The sequence below is a fragment of the Puntigrus tetrazona genome, chromosome 5 (genome assembly GCF_018831695.1).
Source record: "Puntigrus tetrazona isolate hp1 chromosome 5, ASM1883169v1, whole genome shotgun sequence".
NCBI classification, from domain to species: Eukaryota; Metazoa; Chordata; class Actinopteri; order Cypriniformes; family Cyprinidae; genus Puntigrus; species Puntigrus tetrazona.
This window is the reverse complement of record NC_056703.1, coordinates 12,506,438-12,531,009: the sequence shown is the minus strand read 5'-3', so window position 1 is coordinate 12,531,009 and position 24,572 is coordinate 12,506,438. Positions and strand designations below refer to the sequence as shown.

Here is a 24,572-nt window from a genome sequence, read left to right as displayed (position 1 = left end):
CACAGTCAAGCACAAGAAGAGCAGCGCTTTGAAACGCCTGCATAAAATGACAGTTCACGTTTTAATCGTGATGTATCCAATAGGCATGAATTTTATGACATATATGGTTTTCATGGCATGTTGGAGCATGGAAACAAGCAATCAGCTTTAATGAGACCAGATTGCCTGCTTCCTTCCTATTATACTCCTGCCAGGTTAACTGACCCAGTTTAATTTTCCAAGAAATTACACAAAGTTTCCAACCCCAGTCGAGTTGGCAGAGTTTTCATGAGTTGTGCACCCGGGCAAATGAGTGTGAGAGAGCTCAGGCATTCAAAGACTACAGCGTTTCTTTGTTTTAAAGTTTGTTGATTATGCTGTTGCTGCTTTTGACACCCAGCTATTACTCCTGTTTGCTCCACGAATTCTGCAGGTTATGAAATGCTGTTTGACTGGTTTAAAATCTGTTATTTGTGAAGTGAACACATACTTGAAAGCTTTCAGAACACATATGCATAGTCTAAACGATTTAATGAATAAACATGATAAAAACATCTTATTAACTTCAAGATAAAACTAAGGACAAACAGTACTATAGCCTACCATTACAACAAATAGTATGCTGTCCGAAGATTCCTTAATATCAAACATAGCTACAGTGAAGATAAAATAACCAATACAGTGGCAGATTGTTTTTTCTTCAGTTACCACTGTTTCACCATGTGAGGTAAACAGGAAGTGGGTTAGTACAGAGAAAACAGATTGCTCTGTTGAGTCCTGTAAAAAGACTTCCATATATTTAATTTGCACAAGCAGATGTCTCACATTAAACAACTCTTACAATTATTTAACTCTTAAAAACAATTTGAAATGAACTCAATCCGAGCAGGTGAATCCTTAGCCATCCTCAAGAATTGGCTAAAAACACATCTCTTCTTTATTCGACCCTCTAACTTTTGCGATCTCAAACATGCCCGTTTAAGACTTGCATTATTTTGCCATTTATTTTAAACATTAAATTAAACAATTTACATTAGCTTTTTCAGTACCATCTATTTTTTTCCTGTACTATTTCTGTACTACTTTTCTTTTTATTTATTACACAATCAACAAAAACACAATAGAAACTTTATTCATTTTCTATTCTGTTTTCGCTTTATTATATATACACATTGTCCTCATTTGTAAGTCGCTTTGAATAAAAGCTTAATGTCTAAATGCAAATGTAAAATACTTTGAACTAATAAAGAAACAGAGATAGCCCATTTGGAAGTTATTGGAAGTTTGCTAAAAAACTAAAATTTCTCCAAATGCTTCTCTCATAATAAAATCTAAAACATTGTTTTACATATTTCTAAAATTCATGTAAAATGTTATTTTTGATCACTCCTGAGTGCCATGATTCATCAAAGTAGTTATTATTTGATTTGATTAGATTTTATACATTTAGAAATTTTACCCACCCAAGAAATCCACCTGAATGTCATCTAAACTCTAAAATAATCAATATGTCATTTATAACACAGTTGCAGCATTTATAGAGGAGTGTGAATCATTTCAGCGTCTGCTGTAAACTCAGACCATCTGCTCCACTGATGGCTACTGGGATACCCAGCTGCGTCCTAACACTGTCCTGTGACGCGCATGAGCGTTGCACAGCAACTGAGTACATATTCCAACTATGAATCATGAACTAGCTCTGTGCAGAGGGCAGAAAATGGACACTTAAACTGGGAGAACAGCCTCTAATGTGGCATAAAGCAGACACTATTCCCCTGCTGTTATCACAGGACAACTCTACTGTTGCCGCAGAAGCCATTACATCACTGCTGGATGCATTTACCCCTGCAGTGGAAACCTGAGTACAAGTGGCTTACACAAACACACAATGAGGATCTGAAAGGGGGTTTGATTAAGAAATAAAAAATATATATTAAAAAAGCAGTGGGATAAAATGATTAAAAATGTGCTGTATTGGGAATATAAGAAAGGATGAATCACAGGAAAAGAGTGAGATAATTGTGGCATCAGAAGATGCTGGGAGGTTGGTGTGAGGCAGCTCAAACCGGTTTGGGCTTTTATGAAGCGTTATCACAGCGAACCATGAGCCACCACTCCACATAAAACCAATGAGGTCGCAGAGACTGGCTACCAAAACATCAATCAGCTAAAAAAAAAACATTTTATAAAAGGGAAAAGAATACTGTTACTGGTATAATAGATCAGGCTCAGCCAAAAGGTTTCTACAAATTATTTAACCTTTATTTAATAAAATGCATCAATATACAAGCATGAAACCCATTTGGTTCCACAGAGAGATCTGGCTAAAAATATATGCACCGTTCTCAGGCGCTTGCTGAGTCTTTGTGACGCCTCAGTCTGTTTGTCCTGCAGTGCACTCCATTTCAGAAATCACCACCCATCCAGAAACAATGGCATCTTTCAGCCGATTCAGATGTGCTACACTAGGAACTGCTGTTCCATATTGGCTGTTGATGTGGATACGTTTTTTTGTGTTGCGCAACAAAGCGCTGTTGTTCTTTCTTTTAAATAATTTCTACTCAATACGGAAAATAACGCAATCACGATCAGCCCTGGTTTAATCTGTCCTTAGTGCATCGATGAAGACCTGAGGAAGGAAGAGTCCATTTAAGACAAACCGTCTGTGAATTTCCTGAAGGGTTGTAGATAAACTCAAAGGGTCAAGTAGGGGTCGTATAGAATCACACTCCTTGAGCAGCTGGAGTAGGATAATGGCTCTAGTGAACAGGCCTGAAAGAGCACCATGGAAATGAGGTTCTATTAGCAAACTCAGCCAATCAGGATTCAGGACATCACCTAGACAACAAATGAGAGATATTATGACATAATTGGCACGTAAACACAACAACTACATGCAAACTATAAAAAAAAATATTACAGTTGATATTATAATTATAAAGGTTTTTGATTTAATTACAAAGGAACATCAGGAAGTTAATTAGATATAATTAATGTGAAAATGGAGATCATTATGGAGATCTTATATACCTAATTGTAGTTGAGTACAAATTGTGAGATTCTCTTTGACAATGGCTGCGCTGTCCCGGGCCCAGCACTCGAGGTTCTTGGCGAGAGTGGAGGATTTTGGGTAATGTTTAAACAGATTCAGTAGGTGTGGCAACAGGCACTCAGAGATCACAGATGGCTCTGCAAACACGTTTGCTTCATCCCGCTCATACAGACTGCGACATCTGACCGACATAAGAAAACAAAAACTTGAGAATTTAAGAGACAGAGGAAAAACAGGATGATTGCATGTGTCAACATTTGTAACATTTTTAAAATTTGCACTACCATTCAAATTTAAAAAGTTTAGGGGCAGTAAGATTTTATTATTTCATTAGAAAAAGCAGTAAAATAACAATATTGTAAAATATTATTAATGTATAGTTAAATCTAAATGGAAATGATTTAAAATGTAATTTATTCCTGTAATGGTAACATACTGAATTTTCAGTAGGCATTACTCCAGTCTCAAGTGAAACTGAAGTGTCACACGATCCTTTAGAAATCATTCTGATAATACAACATGCATGTAAAATAATAATAGTATAATTAAAACATAAAATAATTTAGTTACTTTACAGTCACTTATTGTTTTGATTACATTAATTGTATACTTGCTGAGTAAACAGTAAACATACAATCTTTTGGTGGAATGAATATAAACTTTAACAGAATTTGTTTCTTTTCTTTTATGTAAAGGACTTAGAATTACACGGTGTTTAAAATGTGCTATATAAAAAAACTTGACTTGCCTATGTCAACCCCAAACTTTTGAAACTGAATGTTGTCTAAAAATAAAACGGTGTTCGTTTTTTTTTTAAACATGAGTAGCATTTCTGAAATAATATGCACAAACAGTAAATAATGATTGGCTTAAATTGTTATTTCTGTATGTGGATTGACGTACTCTGTCTCTTTGGCCTCCTTCAGTACAGCATTCAGATCACAGTCAGGTAAGTGGCACACTAAGGCCTCCAAAGCACAACTAGCGTCCCAGAATTTCTCTAAGAGCAGGTCGAGCAGTGAGTGCAGAGCCCGGTTCACTTGCATGTAGAAGCATTTCTGTGGGTCTTCGGGCCGTCGGACAGAACAGGAGAGCAGAGAGGCAAAGACAGCCGCCTTCACTCTCACCTGTGGACTCTCGTCCTGAAGCAGGTAGATACCTGTGCTGATCAAGCTTCAGAAAAAACAGAGGGATAGAAATTTAGTTCTACATCAAATACTTCCTGCATAATTATCATCAAATAATAAACAGCAATCCAAAGCCTGGACCACATGTATGAATTTGCAATTGGTCACTCACTGCCCAGACTAATTGAGTGATCAAAGCACAGCTCCTTATTTCACCTGGTACTGAGCTCTTTGAGCGTTGGGCATCTCGTCAGGCTCCTGGTCACTACATGGACCCCGCACAGACACAGAGCCCGTGCACAGGCTGCTCTGAGGACCTCAGGAGCTTCAGGACGCCTGTGCTTCTCTAATAACTTACACCAGCGCTGGAGCAAAGACAAGTCCACGCTGAGAGAATGACAGAGAGAACAGTCAGAGTCTGAGCACCGGTAAACCCATGAGCCATCGCTCAAGACTTTTACATTTTTTAGAAGCATAAGTTGATAATAAACAGCACAGACTTTTCCTTCTTTTTTAACATTACCTTTATTTTTATGTAATTGTATTCGTAATTATATTTATTTATTTTGGGGAATAAATAGAATGTGATGTATTTGTTCACTGCTAAATATTTAAGTGTGTTTTTTGTATGCTTTTGTAATGTATTTTAAAATAAAAAAGGGGCACTTTTTTCAAAATACACATTTTTGAAAAGGTGGAATCTGAGAGTGCCAAAAAAAAAAATCTACATTTTGAGGAAATAAGTTGTTCAAATTAAGTTCTTAGCAATGCATATTACCAATTAAAAAGTAGGTTTTGATATATTTATGTCAGGAAATTGACTAAATATCTTCATGGACCTACTGATCTTTGGTCGAGAATTTTGACCCCATAATTTTACCTGTGACAAAGGAGCAGGCTCACAGCACTCAGAGCAGTGGAGATCAGCACGGGTCCCCCTGTATCTGACTCCAGATCAGTAAACAGAACCTCCACGCACTCCTCAAGCCATGTCTCCTCAAACCCTGAAGGACAGGGAAAGGGCAGAGCAAGACTGCTTTCCTCAGGGGTCATAACCTCAACTAACGCGGTCAAGAATGCTCCTCTGTACTCCATGTTTTGGTCCAACAGCGCCTTCTTTAGGTTTGCCTGCAGGAGAAGACAGACACTGTTATTCGAATAGACCCTTTCCAGACATTACAAGAAAAAGGCACAAAAAAAACACACACGCACTCGCCCATCTATTATTCTTGCAATCATGATCTTTTGGTTCTCATGAGAAGGGATTTAAAAGCATTATAAGATTGTGGTATATTTAATTTCTCATGGCATGTAGAGCAGTTCGGTGTTTCACTGGCTGGGCGGAAATCCTGGCTGACTACAAAGCCAGCGTGTTTTTAAAGATTACTGAATACAATGACTAACACCCCCCCTCACACAACAACATGAAGAGTGTAATAAGATCTGCAGGCTGATTTCAGGGCAGCGCATTAAATGGATCCTGATTGTTTTAATTTCCTTTAGTTGTATTTTGTTAACATTTGAGAATTGGCTCAAAATTTGTGAAAACTAAGGCTTTAGCAGTAGGTCTATAAACAAACACTTTCATTTTAAAACATTAAAGACAATTATAAAAATAATAATACGTAATAGAAATTAATGTTTTAATGCCTGAGCAGCACAAAATGAGTAAAGTGACATTAACAGAAGCATTCATAAACAACCAGATGGAGTACAGAATAAACGTCTCAAAATGCATTTTTGAAAAATTTTAATCTGATACTTTTTGAACGGTGAACCGACTTTTGGCAGCAAGGCATGATGCAGCGGCCAAAGATGTCAATCTATCTCATTTTATGCACAAATAAGCTAGAAAGATGTTTTTGGCCACTGCACTGTGTCTTGCTGAAACAGAGCACAAAAACATGCCCTGAGTGAAAAAGCCCAGAGTCAACATCAGCGTTACATAAACAGTTATCTATTAAAAAAATAAAAATCTTATAGACCTCAAACTTGTAAACAGTACACTAAATGCAGTTTATTCCAACATAAGTAGCTGTTTTGTTTATTTCAGTATAATTATTGTATTAAAGCAGGGGTGTCAAACGGAGTTCCTGGAGGGCAAACCCTGCTCAAACACACATACCAAGCTTTCAAATGAGCCTGAAGAACTTGATTAGCTGGGTCATGTGTGTTTAATTAGAGTTGCATCTAAACTCTGCAGGGCTCTGGAGTTTGATACCCCTGCATTAAAGTGTCCTTAATACAAAAACAGCAACAAAATCAACTGACCATATACAGAGGTAAAAATGAAGTGCTACAGTAATGCTCACCTGCAGCTCTCTCTCCATAACCTGCTGTAGGGCAGTTCCTCTCCAGCCACGCCCCTCTGTTGCAGACTTGACCAATGAGAGACGTACTACTGCGTTGCCATTGGCAAGATGCTGCCACGCCTGACAAGCCCACTCAGGATCCCCGCACAGGAAATCCACTGCACTTTGGTGGTATGAAGAAGAGCCAACCTAAAGCACACAAAACATTGATAATCAACTTTTCTCTTACTGTGTATGTTAAAGGGTTTTTAGAAACACTTCAGTTGCGTTGTCTACGGGACGGTCAGATAGCTTTCAGATTTCATCAAAAATATCTTAATTTGTGTTCCAAAGGAAGGTCTTACGGGTTTGGAACAACATGAAGGTGTGTAATTAATGACAGACTTTTCCTTTGGGGTCAACTAACCCTTTAAAAAGACAGCACACTCCAAAGGACGGGAATAAGCACCTCTAGTATGTCTGGAGTCCTGGAAATCTCCTGCAGCAGTTGAGAAGAGAGCTGAGTGAGGAAGGCCCCAGAGCACTGGCCTCTTATCAGCCTCACTATATCCACATACGCCAGCCGCACCAATGGACAGCGCTGCATCACAGATACCATCCACAGTCTGGACTCCAACTCACTCACAACCTCACTGAGAGATGACCGACTGCTAAACGAACAGATTGCAATTTGATCATGGAGTATGACGATAATGACGAAAAGTGGCATTTCCTTAATGGGATACACTCTCTCTTACATGTTAGATTTCAGTGCCCCGGCCAGTATGGCTCCTATCTGTAGGAGTTGGCCATGCAGTCTGTTGTGACAGCACACGACATCCGGTGATTCCGGCAGCTTCTCCACCAACTGCAGGACAGTTGCCAGATATTCACTTGGTGGTATCATAGCAACTAGGGCTCTTGATGACATCACTCGTACACCATAGACTGGGCTGGCAGCGAGGAGGAAGAGCGGAGGCAGGAATTCTGACAGAGCCCTGACGAAAACACAAAGACATCAAACAAAACTGAGGGGAAAAAGCATTTGACAGATTTGAATATCCAAAATAATGAAAATCTACTTATGATATCAAAATCATATTGTCTTTAACAATTTGGATTCTCAAATTTGGCATAATATTATATAATGTAATATATTTAAACCGCAAGTTATATTCATATCCAAAGAATAATAAAACACAATAACAAAATTGTCATTTAAAATCATACAACTTCATGTTTAAAAATTTAAACATAATAAAATGCTAAATTTTCTATTCTAATCTAATCAAATCTCCAGATTTTAATATATTCACAGTTTTATATATCACATGATTGTATAGAATACTATCATGTGATTTAAAAAAAAAATCTAAATACACATTAAATTATATATTATATGGTATTGAACTTCTAATTATATTAAAATTTGAAAAAAACAACACAATAACAAAACTGTAGTTTAAAATCATATAATAATTTTACTGTATAAAAATCTAAAAACTTGACAAAATACAATACAATATAATATCCAGATTTAAATATATATACAGTTTTATATATATTGTGATAGCATAGCATTATATTATATGATTTAAAAATAATAATATAATCTAAATATACATAGAACTTTACAAATTAAACAAAAATTATATTTAAATCGGAAAATACAATACAACATAATAACCAAATTATAGTTTAAAATCATATATTATTATTTTTAATATAATACTATATAATATAATAAAATACAGAATATTAATATTATATAATATAGCGTTATACACAATTTAATACTAAAAATACACAAAAAAAACTATTTAATGTAATAGAATATATTTACGTTTATGAATTTGGATGCATGCACCATCATACCGTGTCTGTTCCTCAGCACCAGGCTGTAGTTTGGAGAGCAGGGTGAGGACAGGGTAGAGGGAAGGGTGCAGGAGAAGGGTGGCATGATGAAGGTCTAGAGCTGCTCTTTCCAGCGCCCCCTGGAGGAAGGGCTGTAGGGCTGGGTAGAGGTTAAAGAACGAAGGAGAAGACATGCCAGAATGAGCAGAGCCCTCTTCACCGGTGGGTTGCTGACCCAACATTCTCGTGCAGAGAGAACCTACAAGAGGTCAAAGGTCAACATGTGACTAACTCACAAAGGCTGAAATTAGAATAATTGTGAGCGTGACCGGTTTTTACTGTAGAGCTGCAGGGCTGCGTTCCTCATAGCCCAGCATGGTGAGCTGAGGAGTGTAAGTGACAGAATGGCCACCGCAGGGGTATACTGCAGAACAGCTACACCCAGACTGGAGCCCTTCACCAGAGCTTGAAGGGTGTGAACGGCACAAACCTGCGAGAGATCAGGGGAAAGATACCTTTTACCAACGAAGCTACTTGCACATATGATTGATCCAGCAAAACTGTAGATTTATTTAATAGGTAGATCACTGACTCTACCTGTGGTAAATCGAGAGTTTGGTCCCAGTCCTGGGGAAGAGGTGTTTTGGCTGTGTCTAGTAGGTTGTTAACGGTTTGGGCCAAAAGAGGGCGAGTCTTGCTAGAGTCCTCAGCAGCTAAGACACCCAAAATCAGCATGGGCAGACCAGCAGCACGCCTCGTTACTGAGGTACTACGGGGAGAATGGAGAACAGAAAGACCCTAGAGGGAGGGAAAGAGATAATTAGATCATTTTAGAATAAACCAAAATAAATAATTGATCATAAAATAATAAATAACAAATAATTACAATTAATTGCATCCAAATAAAAGTATATACAAACTATATATATATATATATATATATATATATATATATATATATATATAGTTTGTATATACTTTTATTTATTATTCTATATATATATATATATATATATATATATAGAACACAAATGTATATACTTGTAATAACAAAATGTTATTTGTGTGTGAAATTTCGCTTTAAATAAGCACTAGTCTGTTCTACCTGTTTTAATATGAGGGATGGGATCTCTCTGATCTCCGGGTCAGAGCTGCTCAGCAGAGCCCTGCAGAACTTAGTAAAGCCAATACAGCAGCCCTCTACTGCCCCCTGATGGAAGATGAGAGAAAAAGAGAAGAGGATCACAAACACATGAGATATCACTATGAAACAAAGTGGAGGGAAAAAGTGTTTAGACATCAGTGTGAAAAGAGCAAATTTGTCTTACCCAGTGTCTACATTTCAGAATGATGTCTTTAAATACTTTGGAAGCCTTCCTGAGTTCTTCTATATTTAACGTCAGTTCTTTACAATGCAGTGACAGGATTCTCTCCACCAGGGAGCCCAGAAAAATACCAATTTCCTACCAGGAAAGTATATAAGATCACACATAATACTTTGTTTTAAACCACATCTTAAAATGTAGGCTGGTGTTCTGTCATTCTTCTAGCTTCTAGTTACCTTTAAGGAAACCCAGCAGCAGGTCAGCACTAGACTATGTTCCTCAGAGAGAAGCACATTCTCCTCCCCATCCCCATCAAGTCCCGCCCCCTCAACCCCATCCTGACCAATCAGAGAACTGATTGCATTTCCCATGTCGCAGAATGATGGGGGCACGTCTGTGACATAAAAAGTATATTCTAATAAGAGAATCTTTTCAGACATGCTTTTTACATTTTCAAGAAGCGTACCTTTCTCCTGTGCGTCTTGGTCTCCATACAGCACACCTAACAGCAGTAGAGAGAGCTTTTCTACTAAAGAAACAATGTCTCCTGCAACACTGTGGGTTACTGATTCCACTAGGACCCCGGGCACCTCCAGCAAGCCCCTCTGCAGAGCGCTTACAATGCCTGCAGTAATAAAATACACTCCATTTGTGGATTATTTCAGCATATTTTCATATATATTAGCAGTAAATCTACACGTAGCGGTAAACAAGCAAGGTCCATAAACTCAGGTCAGTTATACCATGAATAGGCATTGTACGCGCTGCAAGCAGCATGTCATTCCTGGCAGCGAGATAATGGTGCTCCAGTTTGGTGAGAAGGAACTTGATCAATTTAACTGACTGTTTCTTGTCTTGTTCAAATGTCCCATCCACCCTATGACACAGAAACACACACACAATAAATAAATTACCACCAGTCACAAACTTTGCTTATACACATCTGTTTAAAAGTTTGAGTCAGTATTATATTTATTAAAAACAATTTTTGCTAATGAAAGAGATGAAAACTTGGTCACACTTTATATTAGGTGGCTTTAACTACTCTGTACTTACTTAAGGGTAAGGTTAGGGACAGGTTTGGTGGTATGGGTTTAAGGGTGGGTTAAGGTGTAAGGAATGGGTCAACAGTGAAATTAATTACAGATGCAATTACATATGGTTTAAAAAATAAATAAATACAATGGCAAAACATGCATGTACACAATAAATGCTAAATCTAACTGGTTAAGGCCACCTAATATAAAGTAGGACTGGAAAAAAAATTAATAAAACAAGGTTTAGGCTGATCAAAAGTGAAAGTAAAGACTGTTTTAAATAAATGGTGTGTTTTTGAAATTTCTATTTATCAAAAAAATCCCACTTTTGCATGGAAATGCAGCTTTGTCATCATAGGAATATATTACAATTTTAAATATATAACAAAATGAAAAACAGTTATTTAATTATATGTAATTATATGTCATAATACTACTGTTTTTTGTCAAACATCAAATTTTTGAATAGCAGTGTATGTGCAAAGACATAGAGTGATGTTTGCTCACTTGTGCAGTAGAAATTTGACCATCAGTGCTCCCATCTGGGCCTCCTGCACCCGTGGGCTATGGAGCAGCCGTTCTGCCCTCCTCAACAGCACAGCTGTGAGATCATCCGGGAGAGATGAGGGGAAAAACCTGAGAAGCAGCTCTGCAGACAATTCACGGACCTACAGCACACATGCCAGGCAAATACATCACCTTATGGACAACTGGGGCAAGAGTTTCAAAGGTGCATACACTTAGTTCAAGTCTGGGCTTGGTAATATCTTAATGTTACTTTTTAGTAATTATTTAATGCAATGTTGATCAGAAAGGCAGTAATGTTGTGATTTTTTTTTTCTAATATATTCCTGTAATGACAAAGCTGAATTTTCAACAGCCATTACTCCAGTTTTCAGTGTCACACGATCCTTCAGAAATCATTTTATAAATGCTGTTCTGACCCTCAAGAAAACTTTCTTATTTATAAAATTATCTTAATTAGTGTCCTTACTGTCACCTTTTAATGCATTAATACTTTTAAGCTAAGCAAATTTGACTGATTTTAAACAGAATTGTCTCTTTACCTCATTGGTTGAATCCTCCAAACAGCCAATCAGTACAAGCATCTTTGACTTTGAGAAGAAATCCCACTTTCCCCTCTCTTTAGCCCAGTTTATAAGCATAGACATATTGGCTAAAAAACAAATAACCAAATAAATCTCTGATATCATTTAATTATATTTACCAATGAGAACAATAAGAATAAAAAAATAAAACTGCACAATATGTGTTCAACAAAAACATGATTTACAACTATGTTATGCTTCTGTAAGTGTTTTGTTACCGGGTGGCTGTCCCTTCTTTCTGTCTGGATTCCAGGTGTCTGTACATGTTTCCAGCACTGCAGACAGCAGGAGTAGAACAGTCTTCTTCCTCTGAAAGCTACTGTCAGGAGTCAGATAGACCAATGACAGCTGGAAGAGCCAGTCAACAAATTCTGAGGGAAAATATCATGAAAAAAAGCCACATGATTTTACCAGTAAAGCCATTTTATTATGTTCTCTTGAAATATATTGATTATATAAATATAACATAACTTATTTTAACATATCTTTTCAGCAATATATAGGTATGTGCCAAACAATTAGAATATAGAGGGAAAGTCTATTTATTTCAAACATTTGTTTCAAAAAGAAAACTTTTTATCTTTAATCCATAATCATCAAAACTGAAACAACTAAAGGCTTGAAATATTTCACTTTGTGTGTAGTGAAGTAATATAACATACAAGTATTTTCATAAAATTGTAATTTCTAAACTCCTCACCGACTCCTTGTTGAAGCTCCACCTCGTCTTCCTCAGTGAGCCCTTTTTTACTATTAAGGCCTTTGATGCTTGCCATGCAACTGTCTCTTATTCTCACCAAGAACTTCCTCAGCGCTGCCTGAAGGTGCTGGCGGAAAGGTGATGATTCGCTGTTGAGATTGAGTGGGAGGAAGTCTCTCAGAGTGGAATACTCCACTTGTGATGGGGCTTCTTTGGTCTTTGGACTGCAGCAGAGGAGGTTCAGAGCTGCGAGCCGAATGCTGTCATCCAGAGATGAGAGGGCAAGATGGAGAGTCTTAAGAGCATGGGTGCTGTCTGCACTCCAGAGGGAATGTCCACTTGTGGTCCGCTGAGCGCTCATGACACAGGCCCACGCGTGAAGATGACCGGGAACTGTGGGGTCCAGAGCTGACAACATAGTGTTAAAAGCACCTGGAAATGCACGTAGTGTTAAGGGCAAAAGATAGCTAGAGGCGTTATTTTGAAGAAGAGTTAATTCTGAAGTCAAAGCCTCCAAAACGACTGGTTGCCACCGCAGAGCCCACTGATTGGCTGAGTCTTGTTCAGTGGGTGGGGCTTCTTGGGATGCATTTATAATAAGCTCGCGTTTCTGTTCCTGAAGGAGGTATTTGTAGACTTCTGAGGCACAGGGAGAAAGGTGATTGGTGGAGAGGCATTTTAGGATGTGAGAAGGAAGAGCTGGATAGATTTCCAAAACCTTTTAGAAGAAGAAACTACATTTTATATTACATTTACACTATTGGAAAATTATGTTACTATACTATATCAGAATAAATGTCTACATTCTTTTAAAAAGTAGCCATAAAACAAATGCAATTATTAGTCATAATATTCATATAAAAATGAGAAAAAAAGAGGTAGAATGTACAAGGGTGTCTGGTGTCTTCTTACCTTGTCTGTCCCTGCATATGGCAGAATTGCAGTAAGCGGTAAATACTTTGCTTTAGATTCCCAAGGCAGTTCTGATATTCGGTTCAATAACTCCACATGAAGTCTTTTATCTGTGTTCTCAAAGTGCAGACAATCCTTCTCATAGATCTCCATAAACAGACAGAAAGCACTGCGTGCCACCTCTGCAACACCGTCCAACTACAATAAAAGCAATGAAAACAATCAGCTGAGTGGCTATGTTTCTGTAATTAACTTGTGTTAAATCTGATTTTATTATATACATTTTCTTAAGAAAATATGAGTGGTTTTAAGACGCGGCCCTAGTAAAAAGAGCCCTACTCCATACTTGGTGTCAGGGGTTTATTCACAAATCAGTTTCACAGTGCGCAAAAGGCTTACCGGGCTCTCTGAATTGCTCCAGATGATTTGTGTAAGGTGCTCCTGGAGGTCTGAACCTAAAGGAGCACCAGTGACTTCCCAAACCTCACTGAGGCATTCTTTCAGCCTCTTCAGCCAAATAGTAAACACTACAAAACACATACATATGCATGTAACTTTGTCATGCACAGACCCAGCAATCTACAGAATGCAGCATGATGATAGAGAGCTAGTACCTTGAAAAACATAGTAATGACAGTCAAGCTTTTCTTCACAAAGAGCTAAGATGAAGGGGAACAACCCATTCAGGAGAAGACAACTCTGATAAAACAAAAGAAAAAGTAATTATACGTTCTGCTTTGGATCATTCTTAGAAAAAGCAGTCTATGTGCCGCTTGCGTACCCCTTGGTTGCCATGGTGACTGATAAGAATGTCATTTCTGCAGCAAGTTAACAACCCCCTGCATACAGCCAGTCTGTCCACTCCGTCCTGGCGTCTGGGATGACAGTTCACCTGTAGCTCACCTACTGTCAGTCTCCACGGTCCTACTGTCGAGACACACGCAATTCATAAATGACAAAAGACAAGCAAATATCGAAGTGAATGAGTTAATTGTACATTATAGATGCGTGTTGACATTCAGCGCTGTTGCGCTTCGGGTTTCGCGAGATCGAGTCCTGATCCACCGATCTAAATTTTAATGTTGCCTTTACAGGAATGAATAACATTTTAAAATACAAAATAAATGAACATTCAGGTAACAGACAATTATCAATATTATCGGGGAAAAATGACAAATGATAAAACTTAGTAAGGTGCAAAAAATATTTTACATAGCCCCACAGACACCATACAGGTCCTTTTGCGTGCAAGAATTAAATAATTTAGTTAGGGAATTATTTAAGTGCAGTTAAATACCGTAGCATGCTGACCTGTGTTAGTGATTTGCAGCAGACTCCAGGCAGCTGATTCTGCACATTGACTGTCTGTCACTGTCATGAGCAGCATTGCAACTGCAGTGCCAGCCAACAAACGAGTATCTCTGCTGGAAACCTAAGAAACACATTTATATGACACAAAATTAGACACAATCATTTTAGCTTTTTCCAGAAAATTAAGTTGGAACCACAAGCGCCAACCTCTCCTAAGATAACGCTCATCAGGAACTCCAAAATATCTCTCAGACTCATATTTGCACTTTCCTTGCTGTAGACCATCAGGGACACCTGACCTGGCAGCAGTTGAAACACCTGCAAACAAACCTGAGAACAACACAAGAGCTGTGAGGATGAAGATCCACATCGGTGGGGGTTTAAAACATTAAAATAAGCGGATGGTAGGATAATAAGACTTTCACCTTGACGGTCTGATAGCACAGCGGCCCATTTCTGTTTGCTTCATCTGACATAACAACAGGAATCAGCTCGGCGACTTTACTAAGCAGAGTGCTACATTCTGATATGAGAACCTCTCGCCCCATAGTGCTGTGCTCCAAAAACATACAGGCTGCCATGGGACACATACCACAACCATTACAACCCAACAGACATGACTATAAACGTCTTTAGTAATAGCCAACTGATGTACACTCACCTAATTGAAGGTCTTTTAATGAAAACACCTGTGAAAAAACAACAACAAAAAAATATTTTGTTTAATTAAGAAATACATATACATACATATATACATATACATACATATATATATATATATATATATATATATATATATATATATATATATATATATATATATATATATATATATATATATAAATTTGTTATTCAATTATGATTGTCTTGTTTATAGTTTTGTTTATATAATATATATTTATATATACAAACACAAACAGTATATATATCTTGAAAACATTTACATGTATATATATATATTTTCTATACTTATATTTTAAATCATATATAAATATATAAACATAAAATTTCTCTTGAATGTATACATGAATGTGTTTATATTTATATATACAAAATAAATACACACATCACACACATATATATTATGTAAAGATTTTGGATGTGATTAATCGTTTGACAGCACTAATAAAAATGTTTCATAATATTACTGCTATTATATAATAAATAGAGATTTTAACCTGTTTTTGGTGCAAAAGGTTCAGCAGATATTGTTTAACTTCCTCAAAGACTACGGAGTAGTTTATTTCAGCCAAGACCTGGAGCATCTGTTAAACAGAGTTAAAATGGCGTTATTTTAAGGGAAACCAACAAACAGGAACAAAGAAATTATGGCAATGTGCATGTTAAGGTGAAAATTACTTGGTCTAATTTGCGGCAAACGGTTGAAGAGGTCACTGCCTCTAACTGCAAAGTCAAAACAAGCTGAACGAATTGATGAAGAGCAGCAGCTTGTAAGGAAGCAAGCGCTTCTTTTGGGATCTTCTGCAGGATCTGTGAAGCCTCCTCCAGCGAGCGCTCCCTGCTGCGTTTGCCTGCACTCCTGTTAGTAAAACATCTCTCATTCACAAACAATACAGGGATGATTTTTTTTTTACTCCCATGGACTGCAAATAACCTCTTAAAACAGTTTTATGCTCTTTCTAGATTTTATGCAGGCAACACCGGAGAACCCTCTCTTTTGTTCTGAAACACCACAACCATTTACAAATAATGCACTGCGTTCACATATATGTCTTGCTTAATCTAATTTCATAGATTACATTTATTGTAATTATACTGCCAGTTTTCAATTCCAAATACATTATTAACATGTTTGTGTTTACACACACACAAAGCATTATACACAAATCAAGTAATAACAAAAAAAAACTAAATATACAACAAGTAAATAAAGAGTAACAATGTATATAAATAATACAAATACATGTACTAAATTCAAAACAAGTTTAAAGGACCACTCACCCCAAGCAAAAGTGTATTTTATGAAAAGAATAACAAAACAGCATTTAGCAGTATACTTATTATTAACAGTAACATATTAAATGTATTATTTCTCTACACAGCAGCTTCCTAACCTGGCATTTTCTATCAGCTTCTGCAAGAAAATCTTTAGCGCGTCTTTGACATCAGACGATACTTGATCTTCTGAAACGACAGCTTTCAGAAGAGCCTCAGCTTGACCCGAGGAAAATTGTAAAATGGTCATAGTTGACAGTTTTCCTCAGCTCAAACCGGCGTCCACAGCTCCATGCGTCAACTCAGTGTCATTCTACGGAGAGCTACACTGCGGCGCGCGTGATTAGCGCACTCCAGCGCCTCTAGCGGCGCGACTGTACGGTAATCTAACCTGTACGTGGCTAAAGGCTACAGGATCAGTCTGCAAACATAGTCTTCTGCATCACGTTTTTAAAATGAACGGTCCTTGAAACCAAATGAACAATTGCATGCTATATTTTCCTTTGAATGGGCTAAAGGTGTGAGCTAAAAAGCGGCGTTAGCTTGCTAGAGGTCAGTTTGTCTTGTGCTGGTTTACAGGCTAGCAGAAAATGTACCTGTTATACATTATATTTTCCGCACTTTTGTGCTTTTTGATATTAAAATGGCTGAAACGGAGAAAGTATTGCATGGACGTGAAGAGGTTAGATGGAAAAACGGTTCTTATAACTGGTAAGTGAGTGCTTTTGGCTTCATATCTACTGTAAGAGTAGCATCTCTTTAGAGTAAAATGATTGACAGCTGCTCATTTGAATGCTACCACAGGTCATACAAATGACTCAGATTGATTGTGTGTGTTTTTATTTGTATTAATACATATTTCCTTGTATGTCTACAGGTCATGCAAAAGATTTAGACTTTTTTTGATTGGTTGTGTTTTCATATTACAGATTCCGTTGCATATTAAAAGACCAAACCATCATCTAAAGTGAAATCCCTTTATTTGAATGATGAGAATCACTTACTGCGTGTTCTTCTGGACTAACATTTAGGAATGTCATTGCAATTGTGTGTTTAAAAGAATGTAAAGCTCCTCTGCTTCTAAGACCCTCTTTTATTCTTGCGCATGTGTGTTTCAGGTGGGAACGCTGGGATCGGGAAGGAGACGGCTGTGTTGCTGGCTTTGCGAGGAGCTCGCGTGATCGTCGCCTGCAGGGATGAGGAGAAAGCCAGGAAAGCCGTTCGAGAGATCAAAGCAAGGAGCCACAATATGAATGTGCTGTATATGGAGGTCGACCTGGCCAACATGAGGTCTATACGAGAGTTCAGCAAAGCCTTCTTACAAAAGGAGAAGCGGCTGGATATTCTGATCAATAATGCGGGTGAGGATTGATATCCGGGCGGCAACTGGTGATCTAGACGTAGGGTTTTCAAATTGAGGTCTGGGGACAACACTATACAAGTACAACACACATTATAAACTATATTATAAGACATTGCAATATTGTAAATGTCTTTGCTATAATTTTTATCAGTTTAAGGTGCCTTGTTGAAATAAAGTAATTATTTTTTTTTGAAAAATCTTACTTATCCTGACTCCTTAAATGCTGGTGAATCATGATTTAAGCAGCAAAAACATTAAGAAGAAATGTTTTACAAGTTACTCACATTCACAAACTTGTGATAATATTTTACAGTATTGCTGTTTTACTGTATTTTCATCAACTGTTTTTTCCCCCATCCTCAGGCATGCCCAGCGTCCTCGACTGGACAGATGATGATTTCTCCATGTGCTTTGGTGTTAACCACCTTGGCCACTTCTTACTGACCAACCTTCTTCTCCCACGGCTAAAAGAGAGTTCACCGAGCAGAGTAATAAATCTCACCTGCTCCAGCTACAAGTACCAGAAGCTGGACTTCCAAGATCTCAACTACAACCTGTTTCCGTTCTTCACCTACTGCCGCAGCAAGCTGGCCAACATTTACTTCACACAGGAGCTCGCTCGCATGCTGGAGGGGAAAGGAGTGACAGCGTATGCCGTTCACCCTGGTGAGATTAAAAAAAAAAAGGCTGACTTTAAAATTTTTGTGGGTTCTGGGGCTGCTAGGGCTGGGCAAGAATTAGATCAGAAACCATCAGGAACCATTTAGTCTCCAGAACCATCATTTTCTAGAACTGCACCCTTCCCGGAGTCTGTAGAAGTGCAATGATTCAGGTTCCCAGAGACTTTGCTTAGGTACAAAATCCAAAAAAATGACCCTCACTTAATAAGAATAACATTCTAAAGTGCTGTCAAATCCATTAAGATTTTTCATAGGTTTTATAAACAGATAAGTTGTGAGTGACTCTTGAACAGCATTACATCCTCTTGAACCAATTTATCTTCTAGAATTTGAAAGTAAGTTTTAGGAGCTCGTTTAAGTCAATCTCTGCAAGGCAGGCGTTTCAGGATAGGAGATAAACTAAAAATGAGCTCCCGAAACTTACTGCTCCATTCTGGAAGATAAATTTCAAACAGTGGTTCAAGAGGATGTGATGCTGTTCCTTCAAGAGAGTTTTTTTTTTTTTTTACTCCAGCCTACCCGGACAATTATATATGATTAAATACAAAATCATATAGTAGTTGTTAAGATTGATGTGGTTTGGGATTGGTCAAATGTTCTTGGAAAAAAAATTATGACCAGAATTTCAACTCTCCTAATGTGTGGTAAACTTGGAAAAATGTTTTCTTTAAAGGATTAGTTCCCTTACAAATTAAAATGTCCCGTTAATGTACTCACCCCCTTCTCATCCAAAATGTTTATGTATTTCTTTCTTCAGTCGCAAATACATTTTTTATAAAGCTTTATAAACGCATATACTCCCCTTGCTCTGTATTGCCATGCGCATAAAATAAAAGGATTAACAAAGATAATATTTAAAAAATAATTTGAATCATGTTGTAGTTACATTTTTAAGTTGCCTAGTTAAAATTGTAAAGAAAAAAAAGAATTGGTCAAACATTCAGAAAAAAAGTGAGATCATATTTAATAGTACTGATCTTTTACCTTAGAAAGAAATTGTAACTGATTATTGGGAAGTTCATCTTAAAGCTTTTGTCTCTTTCAGGTTACGTTCAGAGTAACTGGACCTGCCACTACTCCGTCTTGTTCCGGATCCTGGTGCAGGTGGTGATGTTCATGTTTTTTGTTTCGTGCGAGGCTGGGGCACAGACGGTGGTCTACTGCGCCGTGTCAGACGACGTGCTCGAGCACAACGGAGGATATTTCACTGATTGTCAGCCGGCTCACCTTAGAGCTTTTGCTAGAGATTCTGGAGTAGCAAAAAAACTTTGGGAGGCCAGCGAGAGACTAGTTAAATTGGCCTGACAACAGTTAACAGTGCTTTTTGTTTGCATGTTTGATAAAACAGATTCTCATGTTATTTATAGAAAGCCATGTTTTGGTTTGTAAGAATGCGATATTTATGACACATTTTGTGTGAGTTGTATGTGCTGTTATTTATATAATGATTGGCATGGTTTTTAACATGCAGTATCGAATTACCCTTGTTTTCATCAAATGTTTTTAATTAGTAAAGAATGTAAATTGGTCACCGCAAATTCCATTTAAGATGGAGGGTAGCTATTTATAAATGCAAACTAATCAAAGCCTGAAAGCAAACAAATCTAGCAGAATTACAAAGGTTCTATTAATGCATTTGTCTTATGCTTTTATCCAAAGCAATTTACATTTAATTTTGCATTCATTTGAGCGCTCCATGTCAAAGTTGAAATTTTTCACACAAAAAAATAAATACAAAGGAAAAACCATATTAATTTTCCCTCAAGGTAGAATTTTTCATTAAAATGCATTTAAAAGCTATTAGATAAAAAGCAATTAAGGAATAAATTCCATTACAGTTCACTTAGTCGTGTACAAATATCTCCTCCAAAACCCTCAACGGATAGCAACATACGCAGACAAAAGTACAATAAAAATTCTAGCATTTAATTTTTTAAAATCTGACAGCTTTAACCTTCCAGTCAGGTTAAGGAAGTAAAAATGGGAATTAATTTTCTCCTAAGGTGAAATTATTTTTAATGTTAAAATAAACCTATTGAGAGCTACAAGGTTTTTTATTGGTATATGGTATAATCCATTAGCCTGCATTATTAAAAAAAATAATAATTAAAACAGTTGTTTAACAGCAGTTGTTCTAACTCTTCAGCAAAAAAAAAAGCTTGACACAATCAGGTCTGCCCAGCTGCAACAGAGATATAGATATATATATATATATATATATATATATATATATATATATATATATATATATATATATATATATATAAAATCGTTAGTCAATTCTGAATGAACATGCACACAGTTCTTCAGTATTTAAATCATCTCATTTATTTATGTTTTGAACACATTTGCTTAAGTCAGGGAATACACAGAGCATGTTGGAGAACATAGCAATAACACAAGTAAGAATCATCAGAAATCAAAGAGAATATTATCTTATACAGAAAAAACAAAACTAACAGAGGGCTACTGTGAGAAAACTCAACTTCAGAGAAACTATCCGGTAGGTACTGTTTCCAATCACAGAAACGATATGACGAATGGAGTGGAAACAGCCCTGTGCTAAAAGACGGACGGCGCTGTCGGTGCAGGTAGAAAAACTCTGGATCTACTGAGCTTTAATTATTAAATTAGTAACGAAATACCGATAGAAGTTAGAAACAATCCACGGTTTTATTGGCCATTCGGGTTCGGTGAATATTCGCAAAGCACAAACAGCAGAACTGTGTCACTGCCGATACAAATTTAGCTAAAAGTGATTTCCAAAAACCCATGCATATTTAGCTAATATTGCAAGTGCTTCTCTGAAGTCAAGCAGTCCCATACTAATGAGTAATCTTATAGTCGTTAATATAAATATCAGTCACCCTGCTTTGACAACAATGAGCTTAATACAAAAGCATGCCGTAGAAATATCACCATTTCCATAATCTTAATATCTTCGACATTTCGTAGCTATAGTCTTCGTCATTTACACTGCTTTTGTCAGCATCATTTTGGGACAAAAATATTTTATATATATATATATATATATATATATATATATATATATATATATATATATATATATATATATATATATATACTAATATATATATATATATATATATGCACTTAAAGCTGGTAAAACAGATAAGAGAAAGGTTTAGGTAAACCAGCATTCAATAGAAAAAAATGTAATCAAAAAGATAACACCAAACCTAGTGTTCAAGTGACTGTCATGCAAAGAAATTCCAGCTGAAATGCAAGTAATCTGCAGTTTCAATACTGTGTGTCCTGTTTTAATAGTGATGTGCACTTTTTACTCGTTAACATGTTTATTTCATTGCTAAACACACAGAGAACAGTACACTTTTTACATGCTGTTTAGTTTTTTGTGATTTATTTATTTTTTTTTAAATTAGGGAGCGGACAGACGTAGAACTTTGATGACTCGTATAAACATAGGTGAAGTATTGAATGAAAAAGCATCCAAGAACGAGACGCAACCGTAACAGAAGCAGAACACCGGAGCACAAACACACAGACACGTGCCTCGCGGGGTCGCTTCGTTTGAGAGAAGTATTTTGATTGGATTGTAAGAGATCACCTCTTTCCATCTGTCTGAGAGGCGCTTCGAACGATTGCTTTCAAACAATAACATCAAAAGATCAGTAGTCATCATCGATATGACGCGGCTCAAAGCTATTGTGTTCAAACATCATCACTTAAGAAGCACGTAAGAATTTGCGATAATGTAGTCAAATAAATAAATACAACCTGAGGACACAATCAATATATAAGGTCAATAAAACGAGTCACATGACCGGGTGATGATGTCACACTGACGCGTCAGTTCACCGCAATTACCATCCCTTCAAAAAGTAGACTGAAACCAGCATAAAGTTGCGAAGTATACTTCGTAAACTACATCTCACCATCTTCTGAAATATAAAACTATTGCTGCCGATTTTAAATTTAAACCTCTTCATCCTTCGAAAGTTTTCACACACCTTGCACTTTGCCCATCCAAAGTCTGGACGCACTTTAAAAAGGATCCAGGGTCACAAATTCGTCACTCTCTTTAAAAGTCTCACACACAGATGACAAACAAAATATATATAAACTCTCAAAAATAGAACAAGTAATAGCAAGTCAAATAGCATGTGTTGCGAAAATATAAGAGCAATAAACGCGTAAGAGCAAATACTTTAACTTTTAAAAATCACAGAAATGTTCATTTTTAAACAAATTTCTCAAGTTCCTCCGATCAGCTGCTCCCTAACGGCCTCCGATGGTTTTGAACCTCCACTGTGACTAGTGTAGAGATACAATAGTCGTCATTGGATGTCCACATCTTCCCCTGTTCTGAGAAAACGCATAAATGAGGTGGTCGTCTCGTATGCCTACTGAAAGATCGGCTGATGTATGGCTTTTAGATTGATTCGGTCAGTCCAACTGTAAGGGCGCTATTCTAACACCGCTGGCTCAGCTGAAGAAGTAACAAAAAAAAAAAAAAAAACGCAACACTAATATCTAATACTAACGTTGCAACTGGTGTCACGGGTTACATATAAAGCACGATTGTGGCTTTCCAGAACAACGAGTTGTTAATCCAATATAAATTTCACCAACTCATAGGAAATCTGCGGATTTATTCTTATTATAAATCTGCGCTAATGATGCAAGAAATAAAGCTGGAAGACCCCAAATGTCACATCGTTCTTGATCAGGCTCTGGTAGAATCTGCCCCAAAACAGTCACACCAACATGTCCACTAACGTTTAAACACATGGACGGACGCGTCGGTTGGATGTGAATCACATTGAGAAGCCTGTACATAAATGGCGGCCCTTATTTCTCCACATAACCCGGGCCGCTTCAGATACACGGAAAAAAAAAAAATCATGCTCTCCAAAAAATAAAAATAAACCAAAAAACGTTGTGAAAAGAAAAGGCATAAATTAAAAATCATTGGCATCCAGAACGTGAATTGTGTAAGTGACACGTACAATTGCCTTTGTATTTAATACTAATAACAACAGTAAGAACAATAGCAATCATAATAATAATAATAATAATAATAACAACGATATTGAAAATCTACACACTGTAAGTAAGGACGGCGAATCAGTGTAACAATATTCACACTGGGAAGGTGCGACGGAAAAGCATGGCATTTCACAGACGACTCATTGAGGCCTTATTATCCGTACTAATCAAAGACTGTCCAACTCCACACAGCACATGTGCACAACAAAGGGAGTCTCTGCACGGGTGTAAAGATACAGGGACGGTGTCTGGGAGCGAGGGATGGGGTAAAGTTGAAGGTAAGACAAAAGACGATGATGCACAGAAGTGATTGGCGGGTGAGGTGATTGACAGGCGAGGGGGCGGGGCCCAGTGTGGGAGGGTCAGGCGCTGCAGACTCACAGCCACCCATCACTGGGCTTCGCTTTCCTTCCTCCCTCTCTCTCTCTCCAACTTCCCCCCTCCCTCACTCTCTCTCTTTCACTCTTGCACTCTCCATGTCTGGCTGGGCACTCTTGTTAGATGTGATTACAATGAGCTCAACCTGAGGAAAGAACAGATCGTTAGCTGTGTTTTATCGCTTTGTACAACAACAACTGTTCGAGAATGTGCAATGAGCAGACTACACTGAAAAAAAGGAAAAAAAAGAAACAATTTTCAAATAAAAATTGCTACTCAATTTCAAAGAAATTATAGAGAAATATTGAATTAAGTGGAAAAGACATGTTCCAACAACATTTTATTTAGTCATTTTATAATGTATTTCTCACAAGGGCTAATAGACCAAAATTTACCATGGTGAATTATATCCTTGATTTTGTCACATTTCAAGGAGAATACAGAATGATTTTTTTTAACTGTAGCCA

The 24,572-nt window shown here is 37.2% G+C and overlaps 3 protein-coding genes across 51 annotated transcripts in view; 1 reads left to right on the top strand and 2 right to left on the bottom strand.

Annotated features, from left to right (window-relative positions):
- Window positions 1-2,219: 2,219 nt before the first annotated feature.
- On the bottom strand, window positions 2,220-16,997 carry si:ch211-225b11.4 (thyroid adenoma-associated protein homolog). Of its 4 annotated transcripts, none has more exons than XM_043240357.1 (31): window positions 16,773-16,997; window positions 16,057-16,237; window positions 15,876-15,962; window positions 15,359-15,386; window positions 15,123-15,271; window positions 14,905-15,027; window positions 14,698-14,818; window positions 14,168-14,313; window positions 14,001-14,085; window positions 13,786-13,913; window positions 13,387-13,584; window positions 12,475-13,192; window positions 11,993-12,145; window positions 11,733-11,842; window positions 11,173-11,333; window positions 10,372-10,505; window positions 10,095-10,253; window positions 9,865-10,022; window positions 9,632-9,766; window positions 9,409-9,513; window positions 8,901-9,101; window positions 8,643-8,793; window positions 8,325-8,562; window positions 7,208-7,447; window positions 6,919-7,120; window positions 6,471-6,659; window positions 5,039-5,286; window positions 4,375-4,545; window positions 3,935-4,204; window positions 3,010-3,212; window positions 2,220-2,817 (listed from the first exon to the last, which is right to left on the bottom strand). In XM_043240357.1, exons 1-31 carry the CDS (start codon window positions 16,901-16,903, stop codon window positions 2,579-2,581), a joined length of 5,562 nt encoding a protein of 1,853 aa, XP_043096292.1. In that variant the 5' UTR covers window positions 16,904-16,997; the 3' UTR covers window positions 2,220-2,578. The 4 variants fall into 4 exon arrangements, with proteins under 4 accessions (XP_043096292.1, XP_043096294.1, XP_043096293.1 ...); XM_043240359.1 differs by having other exon boundaries at window positions 6,919-7,117; XM_043240358.1 differs by having other exon boundaries at window positions 14,168-14,310.
- A 47-nt stretch (window positions 16,998-17,044) lies between these two features.
- Window positions 17,045-20,444, top strand: si:dkey-174n20.1 (uncharacterized protein LOC796174 homolog). Its single transcript, XM_043240361.1, has 4 exons — window positions 17,045-17,364; window positions 17,772-18,014; window positions 18,380-18,682; window positions 19,742-20,444. Exons 1-4 carry the CDS (start codon window positions 17,244-17,246, stop codon window positions 19,999-20,001), a joined length of 927 nt encoding a protein of 308 aa, XP_043096296.1. The 5' UTR covers window positions 17,045-17,243; the 3' UTR covers window positions 20,002-20,444.
- Window positions 20,445-21,001: 557 nt separating this feature from the next.
- The window catches only part of camk2b1 (calcium/calmodulin-dependent protein kinase (CaM kinase) II beta 1), a 52,098-nt gene continuing 48,527 nt past the window's right edge, over window positions 21,002-24,572 (bottom strand). For all 46 annotated transcript variants that reach the window (XM_043239999.1, XM_043240044.1, XM_043240046.1 and 43 more), the window contains one exon: window positions 21,002-24,250. The gene's annotated coding sequence lies outside the window, so the exon portion shown is untranslated. The remainder of the gene's footprint in view (window positions 24,251-24,572) is intronic.